Source organism: Pleurodeles waltl, chromosome 3_1, assembly GCF_031143425.1.
Source record: "Pleurodeles waltl isolate 20211129_DDA chromosome 3_1, aPleWal1.hap1.20221129, whole genome shotgun sequence".
Lineage (NCBI taxonomy): Eukaryota > Metazoa > Chordata > Amphibia > Caudata > Salamandridae > Pleurodeles > Pleurodeles waltl.
In genome coordinates this window covers 1,063,108,979-1,063,133,403 of record NC_090440.1, presented here as the reverse complement: position 1 = coordinate 1,063,133,403, position 24,425 = coordinate 1,063,108,979, and the positions used below count along the sequence as shown (strand labels likewise).

At 42.3% G+C, this 24,425-nt stretch overlaps 1 protein-coding gene across 1 annotated transcript in view; it reads left to right on the top strand.

Annotated features, from left to right (window-relative positions):
• DPP10 (dipeptidyl peptidase like 10) overlaps nucleotides 1-24,425 on the top strand; it is a 1,473,102-nt gene that overhangs the window by 1,222,337 nt on the left and 226,340 nt on the right. The window contains exons 16-17 of the mRNA XM_069224346.1: nucleotides 9,700-9,821; nucleotides 17,890-17,937. Of these exons, the coding sequence (XP_069080447.1) occupies nucleotides 9,700-9,821; nucleotides 17,890-17,937 (170 nt within the window). The remainder of the gene's footprint in view (nucleotides 1-9,699; nucleotides 9,822-17,889; nucleotides 17,938-24,425) is intronic.

Genomic DNA, 24,425 nt, shown 5'->3' with positions numbered 1-24,425 from the left:
GGGGTGGTGTGCATGTCTCCTCTGCAAACTCTGGCCAGGTGTTCTGCCAGATAGACATGTTGTGAAATAGAAAACAATGTTATTGTTGGAAGGGTGTTATCTACATCTTAATCATTTGTGACTTAGTAAGTAGAAACTTAGGAGAAGAAAAAGTAGATAGAGGTTATTATTTTAGTATTCTTGGTGTTCTGGACAAGACATTTGTAGATGTAAAATATACATCCTTAAATTATGCAGTTCATTAGATGTCCTGAGGTGTTTACCTTTTGGATTGAGGGATGAACATGGCATCTCCCCAACATTCGTTCCACCACTGTGCAGAATTAACACGTATATAAGACTATTCCAAAGGCCTAGCTGTGTACAGTACAGGCAATCACACAACATAGTTGAATATTTCACATTAATCATTGTGTTACTGGTGTAAAGACAATGGTTCACCTGTAATTTATAACAGCTGAGTTGACTTCTTGCCTTGCAAAACCTTGGCACACATAGTTGGCATGAGGTCACTCATTCCATCAATTCTTTCAGTTGGGGAGACCAGGACAACATTAGGCAAAGTAGGCAGAAATGTCTCTGAGTAGAGCACTGGATATTGATTGCTCACTCCATGTAAAAAAGACATCAGTTGTGATATGTCAGACATGTGAGAGTGGTCAAAATACCATTTATGTCATGTAGTCATTTCAATATCTACTTGCCAACACTTAGAAAATGGTCGGTGTAACATACCTGTTCACAAACCACTTTTGGAATGGGTCATCTAGTTACCAAATGACACATTTAATGGACCCTGAAAAGAGATTTTTGGTGGGACTACACTTACAGATTCCTTTGCAACAAGTGGCATGTGATGGTAATTGATACACTTGTTCTTATCTGCAGCAACACACCTTGACAATGATAAGACAACCTCTCTGCTACTTTGTGGATTGCATGTTAGGAAACTAGACAGAAAACACACAGGCAAAAGCTGGATTGGGGCAGACAGTACAATGAGCTTTGGTGACAATTAGTGAGATGTAACTTACCAGAGTCTACTTGCCCATGTATTCCTGCTGAGCCTTCAGGATGCAGGATGGCCAAGACCTTCTACTTCTATGTGAACCATCTAATTAAGTGGCTAGGAAGACCACCATTAGATGTCCTGAGGTGTTTACCTTTTGGATTGAGGGATGAACATGGCATCTCCCCAACATTCGTTCCACCACTGTGCAGAATTAACAAGTATATAAGACTATTCCAAAGGCCTAGCTGTGTACAGTACAGGCAATCACACAACATAGTTGAATATTTCACATTAATCATTGTGTTACTGGTGTAAAGACAATGGTTCACCTGTAATTTATAACAGCTGAGTTGACTTCTTGCCTTGCAAAACCTTGGCACACATAGTTGGCATGAGGTCACTCATTCCATCAATTCTTTCAGTTGGGAAGACCAGGACAACATTAGGCAAAGTAGGCAGAAATGTCTCTGAGTAGAGCACTGGATATTGATTGCTCACTCCATGTAAAAAGGACATCAGTTGTGATATGTCAAACAAGTGAGAGTGGTCAAAATACCATTTATGTCATGTAGTCATTTCAATATCTACTTGCCAACACTTAGAAAATGGTTGGTGTAACATACCTGTTCACAAACCACTTTTGGAATGGGTCATCTAGTTACCAAATGACACATTTAATGGACCCTGAAAAGAGATTTTTGGTGGGACTACACTTACAGATTCCTTTGCAACAAGTGGCATGTGATGGTAATTGATACACTTGTTCTTATCTGCAGCAACACACCTTGACAATGATAAGACAACCTCTCTGCTACTTTGTGGATTGCATGTTAGGAAACTAGACAGAAAACACACAGGCAAAAGCTGGATTGGGGCAGACAGTACAATGAGCTTTGGTGACAATTAGTGACATGTAACTTACCAGAGTCTACTTGCCCATGTATTCCTGCTGAGCCTTCAGGATGCAGGATGGCCAAGACCTTCTACTACTATGTGAACCATCTAATTAAGTGGCTAGGAAGACCACCAGCAGTCCTATTGGACGCAATGTGTTGCTTGGAAGCCAGGGAATGCCCCTTCCCCTTCAGGTCGTTCAACCTCTTTCTGATTTCCTCCTGTGTGCACAAGGTGGTGCCTAGAGAATTCACCCTGTTTACTATTCTGGTCCACATTTCCTTTTTCTGACTGAAAGTGATATTTTGGACTTGGGTTGTAAACAAATGTGGCTCTACTCATCCACCGTGACTGTCAACTCGGCCTCCGAAAAAGCATGGATTTTGTGGCCATGACATATACTCAAGTTAAAGTCAGTGACAGTGCAAAAGAAACTACACAAAGGGATAGGGAAAAATGAGTGCTAGCAAGGTGTATGGTGAGTAGTAATAGGATAAGTAATAGGAATAGGCCTGCCTTCTCTCACCAAAAGGCTGTGTCCAAATGGCGGTATTGCAGTGGAGTGACAAAGGATCACAGTCTGGAATGGTATGTATTTTATAGTGTGATTTGCAGGTGTACCCACTTTGTAAATGTATATCAGGTGTGTTATGTTTATCTCCATCAAATGGCCACTGTTATGGAGCTATGCTGAGAGCATGCCATGGTGGATGACTGCAATCAGCATCCACTGCCAGGGGTCCACCAGTGGCACTGTGTTTTTGTAATTGGCTCAGTGGTAACACGCTGTACTGACATTAACAGAGTATGTATTGTCAACATTTCAGCTCGCCAATTCACTGGTGGCACCTACTTCATCGACACGGGTGGCAGTTCAGACTGTATGCATCATAATAGGGTGTGCAAAAGACTGCCAACTCGATGGTGTACTTGGGACCGCCGATGCGACTGATTGGCGGTCCAACCACCAAATTCGTAATCATGCCCTTATTTATTTTTCAGCTTAAATAGAATTGGCTATAAATTAACTAATATTGTTTTTAGTTTCATTTATTTTTCTGTTTTTATGCAGGATTTTTTTATATTTTAGTTTTCGTGTTTTGAGCTGGTTCCCAGGGTTATTTATTTTCCACACTGGATATTTTATTTTATTGCGTGCATTTTTTGGTGGATGGGGGGGGTCATTTTATCTATTGTATGATTTTTTTTGTAGACTATTTCAAGATCATGCACTACAACTATAAAACGTAATTTTATGGGTGAATTTTTTTTATCTGTTTTAAAGGTCCTCCTTTTATAATAATGCTCTCTAGTGTGTTATATATTGTATTTGTGCTTGGTACTTTATATCAGTTGTTGTGATCGGAAAAGGTGTTGTTTGTGTGGTTTACTGTTAATTGCTTACTTTTTATTGGGAAGCAATTGATCACAGTTAGTTTTGATGCTGACAATTATGAAATATTAGTTTACTGCCACAAGAGGGCAGCACATGAATAAGCCTGATTGATGGAGATATCATAAACAATCTTTATAAATATGAAAATATTTGTGAAATGTTGTGGAATTGTTTGCATATAATATATAGTAAAGTTGAGTATTTATAGACTATACAATATTGAGGCCATATTGGAGCATGTTTACACCGGTCAGCCCTGTAGAAACCTTGTATTATGGACGGGGGAACCACCAGCTCCTCTCCACAGAGCTGGCGGGCCATTGGACAGCCCACCTACCTCATAATGAGGCCCTAATTCTTTTAGTTCCTAATCAACCATAGGACCATACTTCTAAAGCCTCTAGGACTTCAGGGGAATGCCTTGGAGACTCACAGGATGTCAGGCAAAGGCCAAGCAGCAGTGTCCAGTCTATGTCCAGTTGCCACCGGTCAACTGGACAGTTACAAGAAAAGGCATCTGATAGCTTGTTGTGTCCTTGTAGTTTTAACAGAAGATCAGCCTTATCACACCTGGATTCCAATTCTTTAGGGCTCTTTTCAAGTCTCGTACTGCAGGTTTAGTCCTCTTCTGGACTTCACAAGTCCAAAAGTGCTCTGAAGTAGGTGCCTGGAAATATCACATTTAGACTTGGCCTGAGCTAGTAGGTAAGAATGATACATGGTGACACCCTAGTAAATGGGGTAAAGGTTCCCAGGGCTAACTCTACGCCTTTTGGACACTTTGAAGATGGTGAAATCCAATTTGAAACAGCCATGGTCCCCCGAGTGAACACGGAAATGGAAGCCTGGTAGAAAAGAAAGTAGTGTTCTTAGCAAATGGAATGTGGATACAGAAGAATTGCATCCCTTTTTCTCCATTGAAGTGTGCCCCAAGTGTTAAACCCAACAGACCTGTTAAGCAAACACTGTAATGTCAAAAGAAAGCACACACTGATTAGAGCCTGTATCGCTGGGGACTAAGGAGGGGTCCTGACCAGGTGTCAGCTAACATTTGCCTGTGACAGGGGAGATCTTTTTTTGAAGAACACCCAAGAGTTGTATGAAAACATCCCAGCATTTGACCTGCCAAACAGGATTTTACATTTAAGCCGGATTTGTCTCTTAAATCTCAAAAAGGATGCTCACAGCCCCACCCTGCATATTCTGTCAGGATCAGAGGGGTCATCTTTGCCCATTCAAGTCAAACTACTGTGTAATCTTGGAATGCATTTCCCACCTATCAAATTGCTATTGACTGGCTAAAAAAAGTGGTATAGCAACATTCAAAATGCTCTTCAGGAAATGCAGACAGGAAAAATATAACTTTTTAAATGTTGTTTTTCCTAAATAAATCTGACTTCACCATTGAATTGGATTTGCTTAGTGATTATAAACAGATGTTTAATTATTTATCTAGCTGGTCCCATTCCTGAAATACAGAATCAGCATTTAAAGCTACATCCCAGTGTTTTCCTGTGGTACAGCAGACTTGCTACAGTGAAAATAGTTTTGAGGTGCTAGTCACAGTAAGGTTACGTTTAACATCAAACTTTTACATGTTCTACTTTTAAATACCATGCACTCTGCCTTGTGTGCAATAAGGCCTCCTTAGTGTTGATTTATATGTATTTAAAAAGAAGGTTTAGGCCCGTCAAAGGCTAGTTTTTACTGGTTGAATTTTCAGTTTAGGGCTGCATGGCAAGGCTACAATTGGTAAGTTCTGCAGTCATGTTTGCATTGTAAGTATAGTGGATAGCACAATGGTTGCAGCAATCCCCTAGTCACATTTAACTTTATGCCCTGGGTACAATGTATACCATACACTAGGGACTTATGCATACTTTGCAAACACCAATTAGTAGTATCCCAATTTTACCATGGTGAAAGGAAGAGCACAAACATGTTATGCTTCAATAGGAAGGGGAAGGTGCACCTGATTCTACAACTAACAAATATATAGGGTCCAGCAGAAATTGTGAATAATCTGAAGTAACCACCAGAAAAGTCACATTTCCTACACTTTTGAATTGGGGAATCAAGCAGAAATAACTTGCATGTGCTTTACTTTTGGTGTCAGGGAAGATGTCTCATTGGGACCAGAATTCCAAATGATTTTTTTTTGCATCCATCTCCTTTTAGTGCTAGTATCTTAGGTTTTGCTCTGTACATGCTTAGGAACCATTGGTTCTTTTAATGGAACATATAGTACTGGAATGTATAGGTTCACCTGACATGGACTTGGGAGTTGAATTATTGGGCACAAGTAATTGTTGATAATAAAGCAGGAAAGGAAATGCCACCTTGCATGATAATGATTCCAATGATCTGTCCAAATTTCCTGAGAGTGTTAAGGATATAGACATGAATATGTTCCTTAGTAGTTATGTTTCATACTCCTTAAATTGTGATTGGTGATGAAGTCAACTGTTGAAATGGCATGGTTTACTAAAGCTGATTTATTGAGCTTCCTGATGGAAGTTAGAACTTATCTTTGCTATATAATGAGGGCAGACTCAGTGCCCTTTGCAGGTCTACAACTCAGAAAGATAATAGTGGTCTCATTCAGTTCCACATATTCTAAAAGTTGTTACATTACCTCCCTTTTCAATATTTTGCTGACAAAGTGAATATTGCTTCAATACTTTAGAAATGCAACTGGACATTGCATGGCAGTTTAGAAACGTTTTGGAGACAGTTTCCACAGTTCATCATTTTACCTAGAGTAGAATAAGGACAAGCAGAATGAAGCTGTAAAGAAATGATAGTAGGGTAAGGTGATGGTTCTGCATTATTGGAAATAGACTCCTGGATGTTGTTCATTTTAGATTCAAAGGACATCAGGGTCTCTCCTACATATCAGGCGTGCAATCCTGATATATGCTGCTGCAAGTTCTAATTTGGATTCCACTTAAGTGGACTGCATCTGTGTGCTTGATTACAAAATATTTGCTGCCTTCAGTGCAAATGCAAACCCATGTCACCACTGCAAATACCACATTAGTTAAAGGCAAACCAGATGTTTGAGGCAACCTGACTACCTTTCACTCCAATCAGTTGTGATGCAAGTTGTGATGTATATTAAAGGCGTAGTTGGGCTGGTATCTGGCATCACAGATGAATTTAGTTGGTTTGACCATTTGGCTTTGTAATTACTTATTGGTGACTGTTAGAAATGGGGTCTTTGGTTGACAGTCAGGTTACCCCCTGTTCAATCAAGGACCCTCACTCTAGTCAGAGTAAAAGAGAATCACCCTCAGCTAACCCCTGTTTACTCCCTTGGTAGCTTGGCAGAGCAGTAGGCTTAACTTCAGAGGGTTAGGTGTAAAGTATTTGTACCAACACACACAGTAACTTAATGAAAACACTACAAAATGACACAACACAGGTTTAGAAAAATAGGAAATATTTATATAAACATAACAAAACCAAAATGACAAAAATCCACAATACACAAGTCAAGTCATCAGTAAAAATGCAAAAAGAGTCTTTAAGTAGTTTCAAACACACACTAACACTGTTAGCTTGAAAAAGTACCTTGGGTGAGTCAAAAATAGCCCGCAAGGGCAAGTGCGCATCAAAAAGGGCTTGCGATGCATTGATTCCACTCACTAGTCGACCTTGCGTAGTTTCTCCTTTCGCTTGGTCGGGCGTGTCATTTCTTCTCTCTGTGTCGATCCGGTCAGCACTCTCAGGTCCGGGCAGGTCTGGCGTTGTTTTTACACACCCAGCGGTGCATGAGTCGGAAATCCAGCTGCACGATGATCCGAAAACCATGCAGCGCAGGTTGCGATCTCCCAGCCTCCGTCAGCGATGCTGCGTGTCGTTTTTTCCTGCGCTGTGCATCGATTCTTCTGTTGGTTTCCGGCGAGTGACGATTCTTAGCTGCGGAGACGACGGCACGTCGTTTCTTCAGCCGCAGTTCGGAGTTGCGTCAATCTTTTCCCCGCACGGCGCTCTGTGCGTGGATTTCTTTTTCTTTAGGCTGCCAGCTTCTCCTTTCAGGGTCCCAGGAACTGGATGGGCACCACAGGGCAGAGTAGGAGTCTCTCCAGAGACTTCAGGTGCTGGCAGAGAGAAGTCTTTGCTGTCCCTGAGACTTCAAACAGGAGGCAAGCTCTAAATCAAGCCCTTGCAGATTTCTTCTCAAGATGGAAGGCACACAAAGTCCAATCTTTGCCATTTTAGTCTGGCAGAAGCAGCAACTGCAGGATAGCTCCACAAAGCACAGTCACAGGCAGGGCAGCTCCTCTTTCTTAGCTCTTCTCCAAGCAGAGGTTCCTCTTGTTTCCAGAAGTGTTTCTAAAGTCTGTGGTTTTGGGTGCCCTTCTTCTACCCAATTTCTCCTTTGAAGTAGGCCTACTTCAAAGTAAAGTCTCTTTTGAATGTGAAATCCTGCTTGCCTAGGCCAGGCCCCAGACACTCACTAGGGGGTTGGAGACTGCATTGTGTGATGGCAGGCACACCCCTTTCAGGTGTGAGTGTCCACTCCTCCCCTCCTTCTTGCACAGATGGCTCATCAGGATATGTATGCTACACCCCAGCACTATTTGTGTCACTGTCTAGTGTGAGGTGCAACCTGCCCAACTGTCAACCTGACCCAGACAGGGAATACACAAACAGGCACAGAAATGCTACAAGCAAGACAATTTACCAATATTTCACTGTCAGTACATATAAAACACATTACTATATGTCCCACCTTAACCATACACTGCACCCTGCCCTTGGGGCTATCTAGGGCCTACATTAGGGGTGTCTGACATGAAAGAAAAGGGAATGTTTATGCCTGGCAAGTGGGTACAGTTGCCAAGTCGAACTTACAGTTAAAACTGCACACACAGATACTGCAGTGGCAGGTCTGAGACATGATTACAGAGCTACGTATGTGGGTGGCACAACCAGTGCTGCAGGCCCACTAGTAGCATTTGATTTACAGGCCCTGGCACCTCTAGTGCACTTTACTAGGGAATTACTAGTAAACCAAATATGCCAATCATGGATGAGCCAATTACATACACATTTTGTAAAGAATCACTTGCACTTTAGCACTGGTTAGCAGTAGTAAAGTGCCCAGAGTAACAAAAACAGCAAAATCAGAGCCCAGCACACATCAACAACCTGGGGAACAGAGGCAAAAATTTAAAGCAGACTGTCTTCATCAATTGTGAATCTGGAACATTAGCTTTATCGGTTCATTGGAGCCACGTCCATGTAGTAAAACAATTTAATAGCTTTCATGCCTATTTTTGATTTCCAGGTTGTAAGTAGGGAAAGCTTGACAAGTGTGGATGATATGCTTTGCAGAGATTTTAGGATTCCTCTCAGCAGAACTAATAGCTGCAGAAAATTAAGTGATCTGACATTGTCTGTGGTAGTACTGAAATACTGGAGGTTTTGATGGTCTGTGGACAATAGATCCAATATGTCACAAGCAATGTGAAGTGTTCTGTGGACACCTCATTGAAACCCCGAAACTGCATATTTTTAGATAGGCTTCTGACAGTGAAAGTCTGAAATTGCTGAGATTATTCAAGCATTTCATCCATCACTGTTTTTTACAGCAATAGGGAGATTGGTATTACCTGGCCCACCAGTTCATGTAATCTGCCACAAATCACATTATGCCTAGTGAGTAACTTCTTAGGCACATCCTTCCACTCACCCTTGCTGAGGGCTGCAGCAAACAATGTTGTTGTCTTAAGCACCAGTATAATTGTAAACCTTTTTTCCAGTGGGTCAAATCCACAGTTAAATTTACTATTGTAAGAGGTAAATGTATGACCTCTTCTATCTGAATCAATACCTATCCCATACAACTTGTCCTTAATTTAATGCTGCTCTTTAAAAAAAAAAAGGGTAAGTAAAACAGGCCAACAGAGGCTTTGTCCTCGCAAGATTATAATGAATGCTGTAAGGTAATATCTTACATTCTATGGACAGTATTGCTACGTATGAGAGAATGAGTAATCTAACTAAGCCACCACTTATTTCCTCCATACACCCTGGAGTTGAAGGTAATCTGTTGAATTGGCTTTTTATGTCACATTATATCGGAACATGAGTGCAATTGAGACTGAAATATTGTTGCTACTTTAAGTTGATTTAGTTATTGAGCTATTTTGTTTTGTTTAATGTCTTACTCGAATCTGTATGAACAGTTTTATGTTGATATTGTGTCTTCAGCCATGGTTGCTTAATTCCCGTGCATGCATCTATATGTATCTAGACACGTTCAGAATACAACATCATTTTTCTCAAATAAAATAACATACACACATCATAAATATTGATGTATCAATGTGTAATTAAGAATATTGCCCATAGAAATTTGATATAATGCAATTGTATTTCATATTAGTGTATCAATCATTGGATTATTGAATCGACGATGCCTTTCCTGCAATGTTCAGAAAAATCACTGCACATATTTCAGTGCAACGTTCAGTCCATCAAATAAACACTTCCTATTAAATTGTAAAGGTAAGCAACATTGTATTTAATGCAAAGCAATTACAAATCACGTTCACATTTATTTTTAGATTTTCTAGTGGTGTACTCTTATTTGCATATTATATAATATGATCTTTGTACTACAAGAACATCGAGATAGGTTTATACCTGATTTTTGCCTATTATACTGTTTGAAAAAATGTATCTCGTATTCCTTGAACTTCAGTATGCTGATTGCTACATTATCTTTCAGTCAAGTATGCTCTGACATTGATACTCTTTATATTGTCATGAAATTGAAAACCATAACCATTTTTGGAGCTAGATATGCAAATATAGCTATACAGAGTTTTTATTTATTCGAGGTGTGTCATAGAATTGTGTTTTTCAACCTGTGCTCTGCGGACCACAGGGAGTCCCTGACGCGTACTCAGGGGGTCCGAAACTGTTTAGAGATCAAATAAATTTAGCAGCTTAATAAAGTATATGTCAATAGGAAAGCAAAATGTAAAATTAAACATCTTAAAACGTTGCGTAAATGTGATGGAATTTACAATTGTTAACTTAAACTTAGGTTGGCACTGTTAGCTTGATTTATGAAAACTCAACAATAGACGTGGCTTTCATTGATATGATAAATGCATTTTAACTGCTTCAGTATTTTCACATGCTGCGTCACGCAAAAAATAAATGAATGTGCCAAGAATAACGAGAACTCTGTCTGGCAACGAGAGAGGTTACAAAACAACTCACTTTAACAGTCCACATGCACATAAATTTCCAAATGAATTGTGAACTCGGCTGTCAGCACGGAGCAGGCGGGCAATCTATCTAATGAGGAACAGGAGCACCACACTTAGACAATCAAAAAATGCAAATCATTCAGCCCTTAACCCCCATTGAGAGGGATCGTTATCACAGCTATGACTCCTTTGGCATTCGCAATGGAGTTCATGCTTTCAATACATAAACATGGCAGAGCGAAGGGATGGGTGAGGTCCAAGCTGCCTTTGTGCATATTAGTTCCAACGTGTTCAGGAGCGCTAGTGAGAAAAAGAGAAGTGGGAAACATTGTAGGAGTTGCGGGTGCTATACCAATAGTGCAGGCGCTTTTCCTTTGTAGATAATAAGATGCCTTACAATTTGCAGACATTAGCTTTGAATTACCATTTCTTGGCCGTCGTGTAGTTTGTACAGCCAGGTGAATTTTTTGTATGCATCCTTTCTCTCCCATCACCACCCTGCTTCACAAGATGGTGCCCTCTTCTCGTTCCGCCCATGGTCCCAGTCATCTTGTTCCTAGTAGTGGAAGTGGGGTTGGACCTGCAAGGGCAGAACAGGACCTGTTTTATGGCATGGCAAAGCGGACAATTGCCCATGGCCCCTGTCTACCAGTAGAACTCTGAGAAAGTGTTACATATATCTCTTTCACACCTCTCTCTCTCTTTCTCTCTCACCCTCCCCGCCTGCATCTACCTCAGAATGTCTCCTGCTCCCTCTGCTTATCACTACTCACCACTCTCTACCTTCCAGAATTTCTTTCTCTCCTCACCTGTCTTTTGCTCTATCATCTCTCTCCCCATCCAACTTGACCCTTTTACCCACGTTCTAAACCATCCCTGTCTGTGTAGTGTCTCTCTCTAACTTCCTCATGTTATTTCTAACACACTTTTCTATGTCACTTCTTTACTTCATTATCTTTTTGTACCTCATCTCTCTCTGCCTCATAAATCATTAGTTTCCTGCTATTCTCTGAACCTCATTCCTTTATTTACTAACCTCTCTGACTATGCCTATGTCACTTCTCTTCTGACGAAGTTGCTATTTTTAACACAGACCCTGACGACTATTGGGAGACTGCAGAAATATGAAGTTCCCACACCTTTACTGAGCCACAGAGGCAAGGACTTTGAGGCAGATTGTAAATTAGAATAAGAACTGCACAATCTTCAATCAATAGCATTTAGTTTGGTTTGATTAGAGTCAACAATAAGAGTTTAGGTTCCATTTCAAGATTTTTATTAAATCATTAGTTCATAATTTTCTTTATTAGCAAATCACTATTCCTAATCAAATTATAGAACATTGCATAGAGTGTAGACCATAACATCTAATCCCTCATCTAATCTGTTTTCCAAGGAAAAATTAAAGTTCAGTAGAACCCATAAAGATCTTTCGTTTTAAATGTGAAAGCATATAGTTTTCTAATAGAGCTCTCACAGGAAAGAGACTGATGATTTTAGTTGAATCTCTTAGCATGAAGCTCAGACAGAATAAAATTGGTCTCAGAATGAAATCAAGGCATATCAGCAAAGAGAATAAAACAGAATATGTCAGAGTACTTTCAAAAGCCTCTCTGTCAGTCTATAACTGCTGTCGATTAAACGGTCTCTGTCTAGTCTGAAAGCAAGCAAGCATGCTTTTATAACACTGTATATTACAACAAATTCTAAAACTTGGGTTGATATTCTTCAGCTCTGTCCAATGAGAGCTTGTGAAGACACGTGAACAGGACAGCTTTTGTCGAGCTGGCAAATTAAAACAAAAAACATTCTAAACACATGATACATTTAACTATTACCTAAAATAGAAGGCAACATTGCTGGTTTCTTCTCACCAACTGTAGTAATAAGGGAAAAGAGTGAAGGCAAGTATGATACAAATTTTAGATGATTTCACTTAGGTTCACACACACTTTTCTGTCAGAGTCTGTTCCTATAGAACCAGTTTTAAGATAATCTAACATGGCAACAATTCTTCTCGTAGGTTAAATTGTCAGGAAACAAGGCGTTTTTCTCTATTCATTTTCTCTATTCACTTTCTCTATTCATTTACATGTTACCATGAGGCATTTGTGTCATGAAAGGTTATACTTATGACCATGACACAGGTCAAAACTAACAACGAGGAAAGAAAGAACAGAAGAAAGAAATACGAATTTGTCCTTGTCAGCAGTTCAGCCAATTACCAGTCATTGTGCAAGCTTCAATTGCAAAGTCACTTTTAAATGCAGTGTTTAGTTAAGGCCTACAAAACTATTCAGTACAGGTTACACAACATAATGATTTTGTTTTTATAAAAGATTATCACTCTGCCACCCTCTAGCTCTCTTTCCCTGCCTCACTTGTCCTCTGTCTCATGTATCCCTTCCTACAAGACCTGATCTCTTCTACTTTACCCTCTCTGTCCCTTCCTCACCACCTATTTCTACATCATTGAGGGCATTCTCCTCCTCTCATTCTCTGACAGCCTGAGCTAATGGCTGCACCTGAGTGTCCCAGTTTCTGAATGTTTAACATATAATTCAGTGCTGTTTGGTATCACGACACCATGAATTATCTCAAAATGCGTAATAAGTTCAAAGATGGCCCGAATGGCCTCCAAAATATATCATACCGCAGGACCCAAAAATCCTTACAATTACATTGGCTGAAACTTGGCAAGTCCTCTATTTTTGTCCTTTAACTGTTGAAGAAAACAACCTTCCTCTCATATGACAGAATTGCGAGCAGCAACTCACTAGAGGTTGTCACAGTGCCATGAAAACTTGCCAAAGTCCGTGCCCAGCACGAAACAGACACCAAAACAGCAGCTAGTGCCTCGACAGACAGGCTCATTTTGTCAAATCGCATGTTATGCTTCTTATTCTTGTCACAGATCCCTATTGCTTCCCACTGTAGGTTGAACTCCAAGCTTTATCTGCTAGCCTTGCTGCTGTCATCTTTTGCCATAATCTACCAGTCCTACACTTTCACTCTCAGTTCTGCTGTCATGGGCGTACCTCCTTAGCAGCCCGGCTGCCTGTGCCCATCACACACAATGCTCTTTATGTCTGCTGGGCAGAGAGTCGTTCTTAACTGCTGTCACCTACTCAAGCTTGGTGAGGGCAGGGAAACACCAAAGTGAGTGGGCGAGGGTGATCCATATAGAGCTTTAAAGACAGCTGAATATATGTGGTACAGAAGGAGGAATTGTTCATAGAAACCTCATTTAGTGCAGGTGTCCCAAACAACATGATAGGACTCGGGCTGTTTTGTGCACACTTGTGCCGAACGGGAGGTGCTTTTAACAAAGGTGCAATTACATCATCACACTCCCGCTGATGAAAGCTCTGTGTACCCATTCACCCTGCTGTCGGATACTTGGCTTGCATTGTGCAGGGTTGCAGAATCTTTGTCCAAGTACGCTATGGATGTAGGGTGTACGCATAGGGAATATTAGTGCAAGTCATGTGTTTGGGCCACCTTACTGTAGTGTGAGTGCCTTTGTCAAAGTGTGCAGCTGTGCCGTAAGTGAAGGTGTGTGTCAGGGCTCTGTGAGCACACTTGTGTGCCTTGACCCTGTGAGTGCAGGATACGTACCTGTGCCCTGTGAACTGGTTATTTGCCTGGCCCTGCAGGCGCAGGGTATTGGTTGGCCAAGATATGCAGGGGCCCTGTGAGACAATCAGCTGTTGACAGATGTTGCATGAAAGCCCCAAAATATGGATATGATCTTTTTTGTTTTTAGGTAAATTATGAAATAGAATTCAAAGGATTTTTCTGAATTACCGGAAATGTTGAAAGTTTGCACTGCAGTAATTGCTTTTAAACGTATCTTTTCGACTGTTCTATGCTTTGAGCACAGGATGATTGTGCTACAAAATGAATGCGCTGTTGCTGCTGATTTCAGTTATTTTTTATTGAATAACTTTACATTTGTGAATTTGTCAAGCACAGGAATTCGTTTCTCACCGGCCACTTAATCACAAAAAACATGCCTCCTCTGAATGATTGGTAATTACACTTCTTCGGTCCGTCTTTTTCTTCCCATTTAAAACACCACTAATCTTGCTATCCCTGCTTTTCCCATGGGCATGCAATCGCAGGTCCTTCCAAGATCTGTATGATTGTGGAGTCCTGTCAGTGGTTCCCCTGACTTTCCACCAGCTTTTCATTGTCCTGACCACATTTTCCATCATGCTGTTCCTGATCTTTCCACGTTCTTTGCTTCCCCTGGTGACTTCTCAAAAGTCTCTTTCTGGGCTACTTTATACTTATCTCACCCAACACCCATCCTTGACTCGTTTCCTTGTGATACAACTAGGAAGAGTTGAGAGAACATGCCATTTTGATCGAGGATAGGCAGGATGGCCATTTCAGGTATATATTTTTGTTGTGCCTCTGTAGTCACTTCGAAAGGTGTCTCCTTTGGTGACATTCTTACTGAAAGGGTAATGCCATAAAGCTCTTGCATCATAAATGTTGCTAAAAGAAGTTTGTTCCTTTTCCAGTGCAGATTATAGCAATGAACTGTTAGGGACGCCACTGAAGACTGAAATGTTTCAGAAGGACAATAATGACTGATGTAGACCATCTGATTCAACATCCCAATGTTGTTTAGTCTGTTGCTCCCTCCTTATAACATTCTTCTCTGAGTATGTGACATGCTCTAACCGTATTATACCTCTTCTGCTTCCTGTTAAACATATCATTCAGTAGAACCTGCAGATCAAGGGCCTCAAACATCCAACATAGCACCTGGCATTAGACTACAATGCTATAGTCTACAATTTCTAGGTCACACATAGGCAGATATGAAAGTTCAAACCATGTTGGGAATCCCTTACCTGCCACTTAAAGGGTTTCTGTGAAACCTGAAGTCAGTCCAGAGCGATCAGGTTTAAAACGTAGATGCAGGCGTCCCATGAGGACTCTCTGCGACTGATACCAAAATAAGGAAGATGATGTTCAAATCCAGTCACTTGACTGGATCTCTTACTTGGGGATTGGGTCGCATTCCAGTCCTGCACACATACAAGAATGATCTACATCATTATGCCAATCCATAATACTGCATAATAACTTCAATTTTTTTTGTAAAGCAAAAATAAATTGAGTTTGTACCCATAGCATATGTGCTGACTTTTAAAAATAGAAATCATTGACCTCTGATTTTTCCTAACCTGTAGATTAGAGCTTAAGTAAGTGAAAGTTGCCCGGAGTAATACCAATTACACTTTTTCAGTAGTAATACTTCTAATTTTGATGTAAAAAAAAAAAACGAAGAGATTTTGATTCATGGGAAAAACTTCATGTCAAAATAAAGCAAAACAAATACACACTCCATTTTAATAATAACTAGATAGTCATTTATACTTTGGGGAAAAGGTAGTAATCTCGAAAAAAATCATTAAAAAACACTCTCTTGTTCCATGATTTCTGGAATGTATGTCGGAACCACGCCTGCCGGACCAACGCATGCCTGAACAACTAGGTCGGAACAACGACCTTGTTGTTACCACTAATGCCTTTACCATGAATGCCTTAACAACGATTTTTCGTTGTAAAGGCATTCCTGGTAAAGGCCTTAGTGATGGGCATGCATTGTTCCAGCATGCGTCCCCCCTGGCTCCCCACCCCCCACCCCTGATAAATTACCACAACCACCCCACTTCCCCTAAAACCACACGAACCCCCCACCCTTGCGCCTAAAACTACCCCAACCCCCACCTCCTCCCTAAAATTTCCGCAACCCCCACCCTACCCCCAAAACCTAAAACAACCCCAACCCCGACTCCATCTCTAAAATCTAAAGTACCCCAACCCCCACTCCTAAAACAACTCTGAGCCCCCCACCCTGCCCCTAAACCTAAACTCCCCAACCCCCTCACCCTGTCCCTAAAATTACCCGACCCCCAACCCACCCCTAAAACCTAAAACCACCCCAACCTCTACCCCTAAAACAACCCCAACCCCCACCCCATCCCTAAAACCTAAACTACCCCAACCCCCACCCATAAAACCAACCCAACCTCCACCCCTAAAACAACCCCACCCCATCCCTAAAACCTAAACTACCCCAACCCCCACCCCTAAAATCACCCCAACCCCCACCCCTATAATTAAAAATACCCCAACTTCCCACCCCTGCCCCTAAAACTAAAACCCCAACCCCCACCCCACCCCTAAAACTAAAAATACCCCGACCCCCCACCCCTTAAACTGAAACTCCAACCCCCACCCCTGCCCCCGCCCCTAAAACTAAAAATACCCCAACCATGACCCCCACCCCACCACTAAAACTAAAACCCCAACCCCCCACCCCGCCCCAAATCTAAAAATACCCTGACCCCCCACCCCCGCACCACCCCTAAAACTAAGGGCCTAACGCCCCTAAAATTAAAAATACCCCAACCCCCCCACCCTGCCCCTCTTACCTGACCCAACCCCCAACCCCTGACCCTAAAACTAAAACCCCAACCCCGCCCCTAAAACTAAAAATACCCTGACCCCGCCTCTCTTACCTGTCCTGACCCCCCACCTCGCCCCTAAAACTAAAACCCCAACCCCCTACCCCCTCCCCGCCCCTAAAACTAAAAATACCCCAACCCCCCACCCTCGCCCCTAAAACTAAAACCCAACCCCCCCGCCCCCGCCCCCACCTCTAAAACTGAAAACACCCTGATCCCCCACCCATGCCCCTAAAACTAAAACCCCAACCCCCACCCCGCCCCTAAAACTGAAGATTCCCCGACCCCCCACCCCCACCCCTAATACTAAAACCCCAACCCCCCACCCCCGCCCTGGCCCGTAAAACTGAAAATACCCCGACCTCCCACCCCGCCCCTATAACTAAAACCCCAATCCCCCACCCCACCCCACCCCACTTATCTGACTTGTCGAGTTGTCCCCCTCAGCCAACTCCCTTGTTTGTGCCTTAACCACACATGTGCGTTGTTCAGCACATGCGTGGTTAAGGCACAAAACAACGAAGTCGTGGTTAAGGAAAGTGTAGTTCCTCTTTTGTTGCCCATGACTTCGTTGTTCCGGAGTCGGCCTTCAGGGCGTTTCCCTGATTTCTGTACATGTCGCCAGACAGATGGAGTATGATTGCATTTAAGAATGATTTTACCCTATGGAACTGTATTTTGGGGCTTATGTGAATGGGTGTTCAAAGTCTTTATTTAGGGATACAAAACATGATATACTTATCGTTTATAATGCATAAAACAAAATAAAGCAATTCAAATAACATTTTATTGTTAATACAAAAATAGCATAATGTTAATGCCTCAAGGTGATTTATCTAATCTAACAAAGTCGTCTTTTTCTACCAGGGCCTGGTGTTCCAGTTGTCACTGTGAATAGCGTAGACAGACCAGAAAGTAAGTTTTTACTGTTAAAGCATGGCGTGTTTGTATGTATAAGCTTATGAAAATGCATCAAACTCTCAGTACACATTAGAAATATTGTCGAAGTACCATCATTCACTCCTCCAGTTCCTGTTTTTATTCTACTGGTGTCTGAATCTTTTCTCACACTTGTTTTTGTCACCAGAGACATTTTAAGGTATGTGCAAAGTGGGAAATTGCCCAAGGCCCCCACCAACCCAGCGACCCCAGAAAAAATTACTTGTCTTTCACTTTATCATTGTTGAGTGTTCTATCAGCTTCTTTTGCCTCTCTCTGCCTCTCTCTCTCTCTCTCTCTCTCTCTCTCTCTTTCTCTCTCTCTCTCTCTCACTCTCTCCCCAAAGTCATGCTAAAGGATTTTTGGGCCCCCAAATATATATGTCATTCAATATTGCTTGGCATCATGCTAGTTTAATTAGTAGAAACATGGCAATCTGATACAATTATTTTGTAAAGAAGGTGCCCCAAAGGTTGTCTGGCCCAGGGCCAAAAAACCTTAGGATGACACTGTGTGTAACTATCCCTCAACTTGAAAGATATAAACAGCTGGAACTCGAACAAGGGGGTGCATGCACAACTGAGTTACTATCCATGTCATATAAATAGCAATGTTGAGATGGTGTATCTTTTTTCCTTTATTATGTCATGTGATATTTTAGCAACTGGATATTCACATGGGAGTTGTGTCAGTTACCTATTAATTGAAACATTTGCTCAGCGGACAAATATTTCAGTTACTGTAGGACTTTATCAAGGAAATTGATTATTTTTGCACGTTTCAACATTGTAGCAGCATTGCCAAACCATGACCAAGAAGGCTATTGTCTTGCATTTCAGGCAGAGGTTTACTTACAATGGAGACCTTTATATTTGCCAGGTATCAGACACATTATGTGTGTACCTCATCTGGGGAGTTGCTGCCCTAATCAGAAGATTTAGCTTGATGGGACGATACCAGCTTGTTTTCTGCTGTTTTGAGAATTTATCACTAGCACCTGAGGAATGTCTACTCTTTCAGTTAGTGCCCCTTAAGCAATATTATGAACTACTTTGTTTAAGTCACTGCATACAGTGATTAATTTTGGGAGGTCCTTGTCCAAGCAACATTGAACAATGCCAGGTGGGATGTAACAAAGAGGGTTTTTGGTTGGATGGGGTAGTAAGGGGTTCAAGTAACAACCACAATCCCATTGCATAGCCCTCTGGTAGTATGACACAAAAGCAGTCAGTCTTAGCTTAGAGGCAATGTGCAAAGGGGAGATGCCTCAAAGTCAAGCCAACCTCTGATGCACCCTGGGCAGAAAGACAAGCAGGTTTGCCCCAGCCGCCAACATACCGCCACCGTGGCTACCAGCCGTCTACGCATATCATGACTGCTGATGGTATACCACCAGAATGCTGGAGGAACACCGCCGATGGTGGCGGACGGGGGTAAGGCGACACTGCTGACAGCAGCACCGCCACACCAGCAAAACACCGCCAACCATATCATGTCCAATCATAAGGCCTGGCGGTGTTTTGCTGGTAGACGCTGCTGCTGGCAGAGGGCCCCCTGCAAGCAGGTAAGTCGGGTTCTCCGACCGGAGAGGGTGGTGGGGGGTGTTGTGTGTATGTGGGGGGGTGTATGTTTTGGAATGCGTGCATGCAGGTGTGAGTCGCCTTGGGTGCATGCGTGAATGAGTGATTGTGAGTGTTGTGAATGCATGTGTGTGACAAGGTATGTTGGTGTGTGTTGCGGTGTGTGGGTATGTATGTGTGCATGCGTGGGTGGTGGGTATGCGTGTGCATGTGTGTATATGGGTGTGCATGCGGGTGTATATATTTGCGGGGGGCAGGAGAGGGAGGGGGAGGGGTGGGGAGGACCCTCTGGTGGGGGACGGGGTGGGAGAGACCCCTATCAGTGCCAGGGAAGTGATTCCCTGGCACTGATAGTGCTAAACGCCATGGTTTCCGTGGAGGTAAGTTTGGCACGAAAACCATGGCGGTAGGCCGGGTCGCAATCCCGAGGGTGGGATTGAGGCAGCTGCTGGGCTGGAGACCAAAGTCTCCAGCCATCGGCCGTTACCACCCTCGGTCGGTGTGTTAAAGTGGCAGTCTTGGATGCGGTTACCGCCAGATAGGTCAAAATCACTGCACCAAATGTACAAAGTGGTGCAATGCATGCATTGCACCACTTTTTAACCTTTTGTGATACATTATGCCTTCGCTAGGCATTAAGTGTTCAAAAGGGGGGTTCCCTGTTAGGGGGGCTTAAAAACAGATTTTTTTTGCGTCATTTTTTCAGCACTTTTAACACCTGCTCAGAGCAGTTGGCACACCATGGTTTACAATGAGCCTCAATGGACTTTGCAGGATTAGAATAAAAATGTTTGCAAAGCTCCAAACTAGCATCAACAATTTTAACACTAGTTCCCTAACTACTCATAGTGTGCTGTATCTTAGATATGGTACACACATGGTGGAGTTAGAGGGGTGCAAGAAATCTGGCCCCAAGTCCCTTTACTAAAAAAATCAATGGTGGGGGCTCTCACCTTTAGAAATTTTAAAGGTGACAAGTTAAAAACAAATGACCTTGTCAATACCTGTTCAAAAGATTTTTTGTAAAAGGCTCAAAAAGCCCTTTTACAGCAATCATTCACCAATCATTCAGAAACCCACATCCCCCAAATTCTAAAATATCTCTCTGGAATCTTTTTGGGATGGGCAAGAAATTTGGAGAACTGATCTTAGTGGAAACTATATCAGATGACAAAGAATACTCTTTTTTGATGAAACCACATAGACCAGTGGCTACAATCATTCAGTGTGTTGTTTCCCTTTCTTCTGGCTGTTCTTGTTCCTTGTGATGTGAGAGTAGGAGGAAGAGCTCATTAAAAAGATGCACAGCCCAAAGAGATGTATTTTTCAGCACTTATGATTTGGTAATAACCACACCGCTGAAAATTGGTTGTTGGGAATTGTAGGTGATGTTCACTTTACAGAGGTTTCATTCTAGATATGAGCTGTGGCTTAGCTACCACACATGAAAAGCAATCTAACCCCTAGAAGTAAAAGTCTAACATTTCGGATGAATCTCAATTTACACTTGGTAGCTTAGATCAAGCAGAAGATTAGGTATGATAACCAATTGTGTGGCCCTGCTAAAGCTTTGGGCAATACTTCAAAAAGATCAGAAATAGACAACTTTGTGACTCATAAATGTAAAGTCAGCACCATCCTTGGCAAACATTGGAGCTTTATCTTGTATCAAGATATTAGCTTTAGTCTTAGAAACCGTTTTTGGGGGATAAAATCCATCAGTGCATCAAGGCTGGGAGAACTGTCAAGCAAGGCTTTACAAAACATACACAAGATAGTCTGTATTCACGGTTCTAGTAAAGCACTGTTTTGTGAGGCATGATGCTATAAGCAAAAGCAGGAAACCTAGGCAGATGATGTCTTGCATGAATTGGGTAGCCTTGGACACTTTTACTTCTCATCCAGTGATTGTTTTCTCCAAACATTTCAAACTTTCCTCCTAATCCTCCAGTGTAAGGAAACATGCTTTTTGCTTGTTTTCTCTCTACTTTCTGTCCCAATTTGGAGTATTAGTCGATAATGTTTTTTTTACTTTGAGAGTGCACGGGGGCTTGCCAACATATAGCAAGTATGGACTTACTTATAAGTCAATAGTATTTGGTATCCAAGGTATTAAGGCATGTAAGGAAGAGTGGCCGCCCAGGGTTGACGCCCTGATTGTTCCACCTTGTGTGTGGCAAAGTATAAAATGGCTCATAGCCTACCACTGCAGACTGGAAGGGCAGTGTTTTCATTGCCAGTTTGACTTTGGCATTTAAAACAGTTGCAAAACCACCCCTTCCCTTAACAGTTCATGTAAGTCTTCCTTAAGGAAGACCTAAAGAGCTCTGTGTCAGGGAGCTGTATATTATGAAGCGAGATATATTTTTTTCATATGTCTCAGCAGCACTTCCCAAACTGTTGTTTTGATGTGGAAAATTAGTAGCCCCATTGGATAGTATAGGTTTACTGGCTGCCAACCCAGCCTGGCTAAGTTCTGCATTGGACTAGCTAGCTGGGTACTGTCAGCTATCCAATTAATCATGGCATTCAACCCCACCTGATGCCCTTGCTGAATTTAAAGTCACTATTAAAGTTAAGAAACAATTAGAAGGTTGTCACTCTGTGCTTCGGCTGGTGCAGTAGCCTAACACAGGGTCTGGCCAAAATAATCCTTTCTACCCACTTCAGGAGATGTGTGAATGACTGCCAGGCTTAGACACAGTAGCAGCCCACTGCAGGGAGAGATGTCCCCTCCCTCTTGAAGGAAACTACTCTGGATGTTAACCCAATAGCTGAGCTTCTAAGGGTAAGACTCCTTTGGTCGGCAAATGCTGTTAGCAGTAGTGGAGGCTACTTTTTGTCCTGGTAGACAAGTTGGAGTCAGCGACAGGGACAGGGTGAAAAGTCATCCTAAAACCGTTTTTTCCCATAGATATGTAGTACTTAGGTTGCCACACCTACGGGGTGAGCTACCAAGCTCCTCACAAGCAAGAGAAGATTCAGACATCTTGAGAGTGACAAAAATAGTGTGCTCTGGGATTGCTAGATGCCACACATCACTGGATCATTGTCATCAAAGAGGAGGGGACCTACTAGCCCACTAGCTGTTGACTGCATTACCCCTATGGGCACTTTCCTGCGATGAATATGACAACCGTGGCACCCTGGACTTCAGTACATTTGGATTTGGAGAAAGGACTGAAAGAGGACATTCCTGTTGCCGGTGAAAGCACATGAAGAGAGGCTGCACCATCAGAAGGGCTGCACCATCAGAAGGACGGCACCTGCTGCACTTTGGTCTAGTAAAGTATGGATTGTGTCCGTGGCTCCTGGCTTGGGCAAAAGTTGATTCCTGGTCCCAGACCCAAGTAGAGATGCTAAGGGTCAGTAGGCTGGCCCCCTGGAACAGCACCAGGGACATCAATTCTGGAAGAAGCCCAAACTAGCAATTTGGTATCCATCACAGAAGTTTTGCCTCTACCTGCCACTGGGTGCCCAAATGACCAATTCTTAATGACCAAAAAGTGCACTCAAGTCTGCTGGACCGGGCATGCCTTCAAAGTCTGGATTCATCCCAGGAGAGTCACCATCCCCAACCAAAGGATTTCACCCCAACTATAATGCAAGGAGAACAGTATTCCAGCATCAGATGTCCAGCAACTGCGTCAAAGATAACTTTGTGGGACCCTGAGCTCTGTGGCCAATGTCGCTCCACATCACCCATGGACCGAAGACTCATCACAAAGGCCCCGTGGACCACACCTTAACCAGAGCATCTTTTCATCCTGTATTCCCAGCATCAGGACCACTCCATTGAAGTCTAGGACTGTCATCCAACAAAGTTAGGGAACTGGCTGAAAAATATGCTCTGGTGGCCAGGTAACTGTCCAAAGTATCCTTCTTGGCTTGCTAGACCTCTGGCCTGTCAGAACTGGTTGTCCAACTTAGGTCAGAGTTGTTGATCTAACTCTTTCAAACTTTTTAAAAGCTCACAAACTTTCTGCTGACCAGTGCTTGTTTGTGGTTGCATTTAAATTTTTTAAATATGCTTTAAAAATTCATATCTCCGGAACCGTATGGTGAATTTTGATGATCAAGGACTCTGAAAATTCATGAAAATGCTCTTTATTGTGATACATTCTTGTTGTTATTCTTTCTTATTTCATTATTTTGGTACTGTTAAATACTTTACACCAAGTTCCTTTATTACACTTTCCTGCTGAGGGTCACAGCTACCGAGGGTAGAGCTAAAGATTATACAAATGAGCCTGACTGAACTCAAGACAGTTTTTGGAAGTGTATTACACAGCCATGTCATATAATACAACAAAACTCTCACATCCAGTAATTCACAAAAATACAGGAAAGGCTCATTCAACACCAGGCACAGGTTCAGGTGGGGAAAGAGGTTCAGTTTCATGTAGCTGTCTGCATTGAAAGTAATTGTGGTCATTTATATATGGTTGAAACAACTGTGTTTGCTCATTTTCCCTAAGCAAACTGCTTTATTTGTCAACACAATGATCCAGTTCCTAGTTACCATGGTGTTGGACCTGGCTTTTTGACAGGGACATCCCCAAACTTTTTTCTGACCTGTTGTTGTTGGCTTTTGACCTCTGGGCACTTTACCACTGCTAACCCGTGCTAAAGTGCATATGCTCTCTGTGTAAATTGTACTACTGATTGGTTTATCCATGATTGACTATTTAATTTACTTGTAAGTCCCTGGTAGAGTGCACTACATGTGCCTAGGGCAGGTAGATTAAATGCTACTAGTGGGCCTGCAGCACTGGTTGTGCCACCCACCTCAGTAGCCCCTTAACCTTGTCTCAGGCCTGCCATTGCAAGGCCTGTGTGTGCAGTTTCACTGCCACTTCGACTTGGCATTTAAAGGTACTTGCC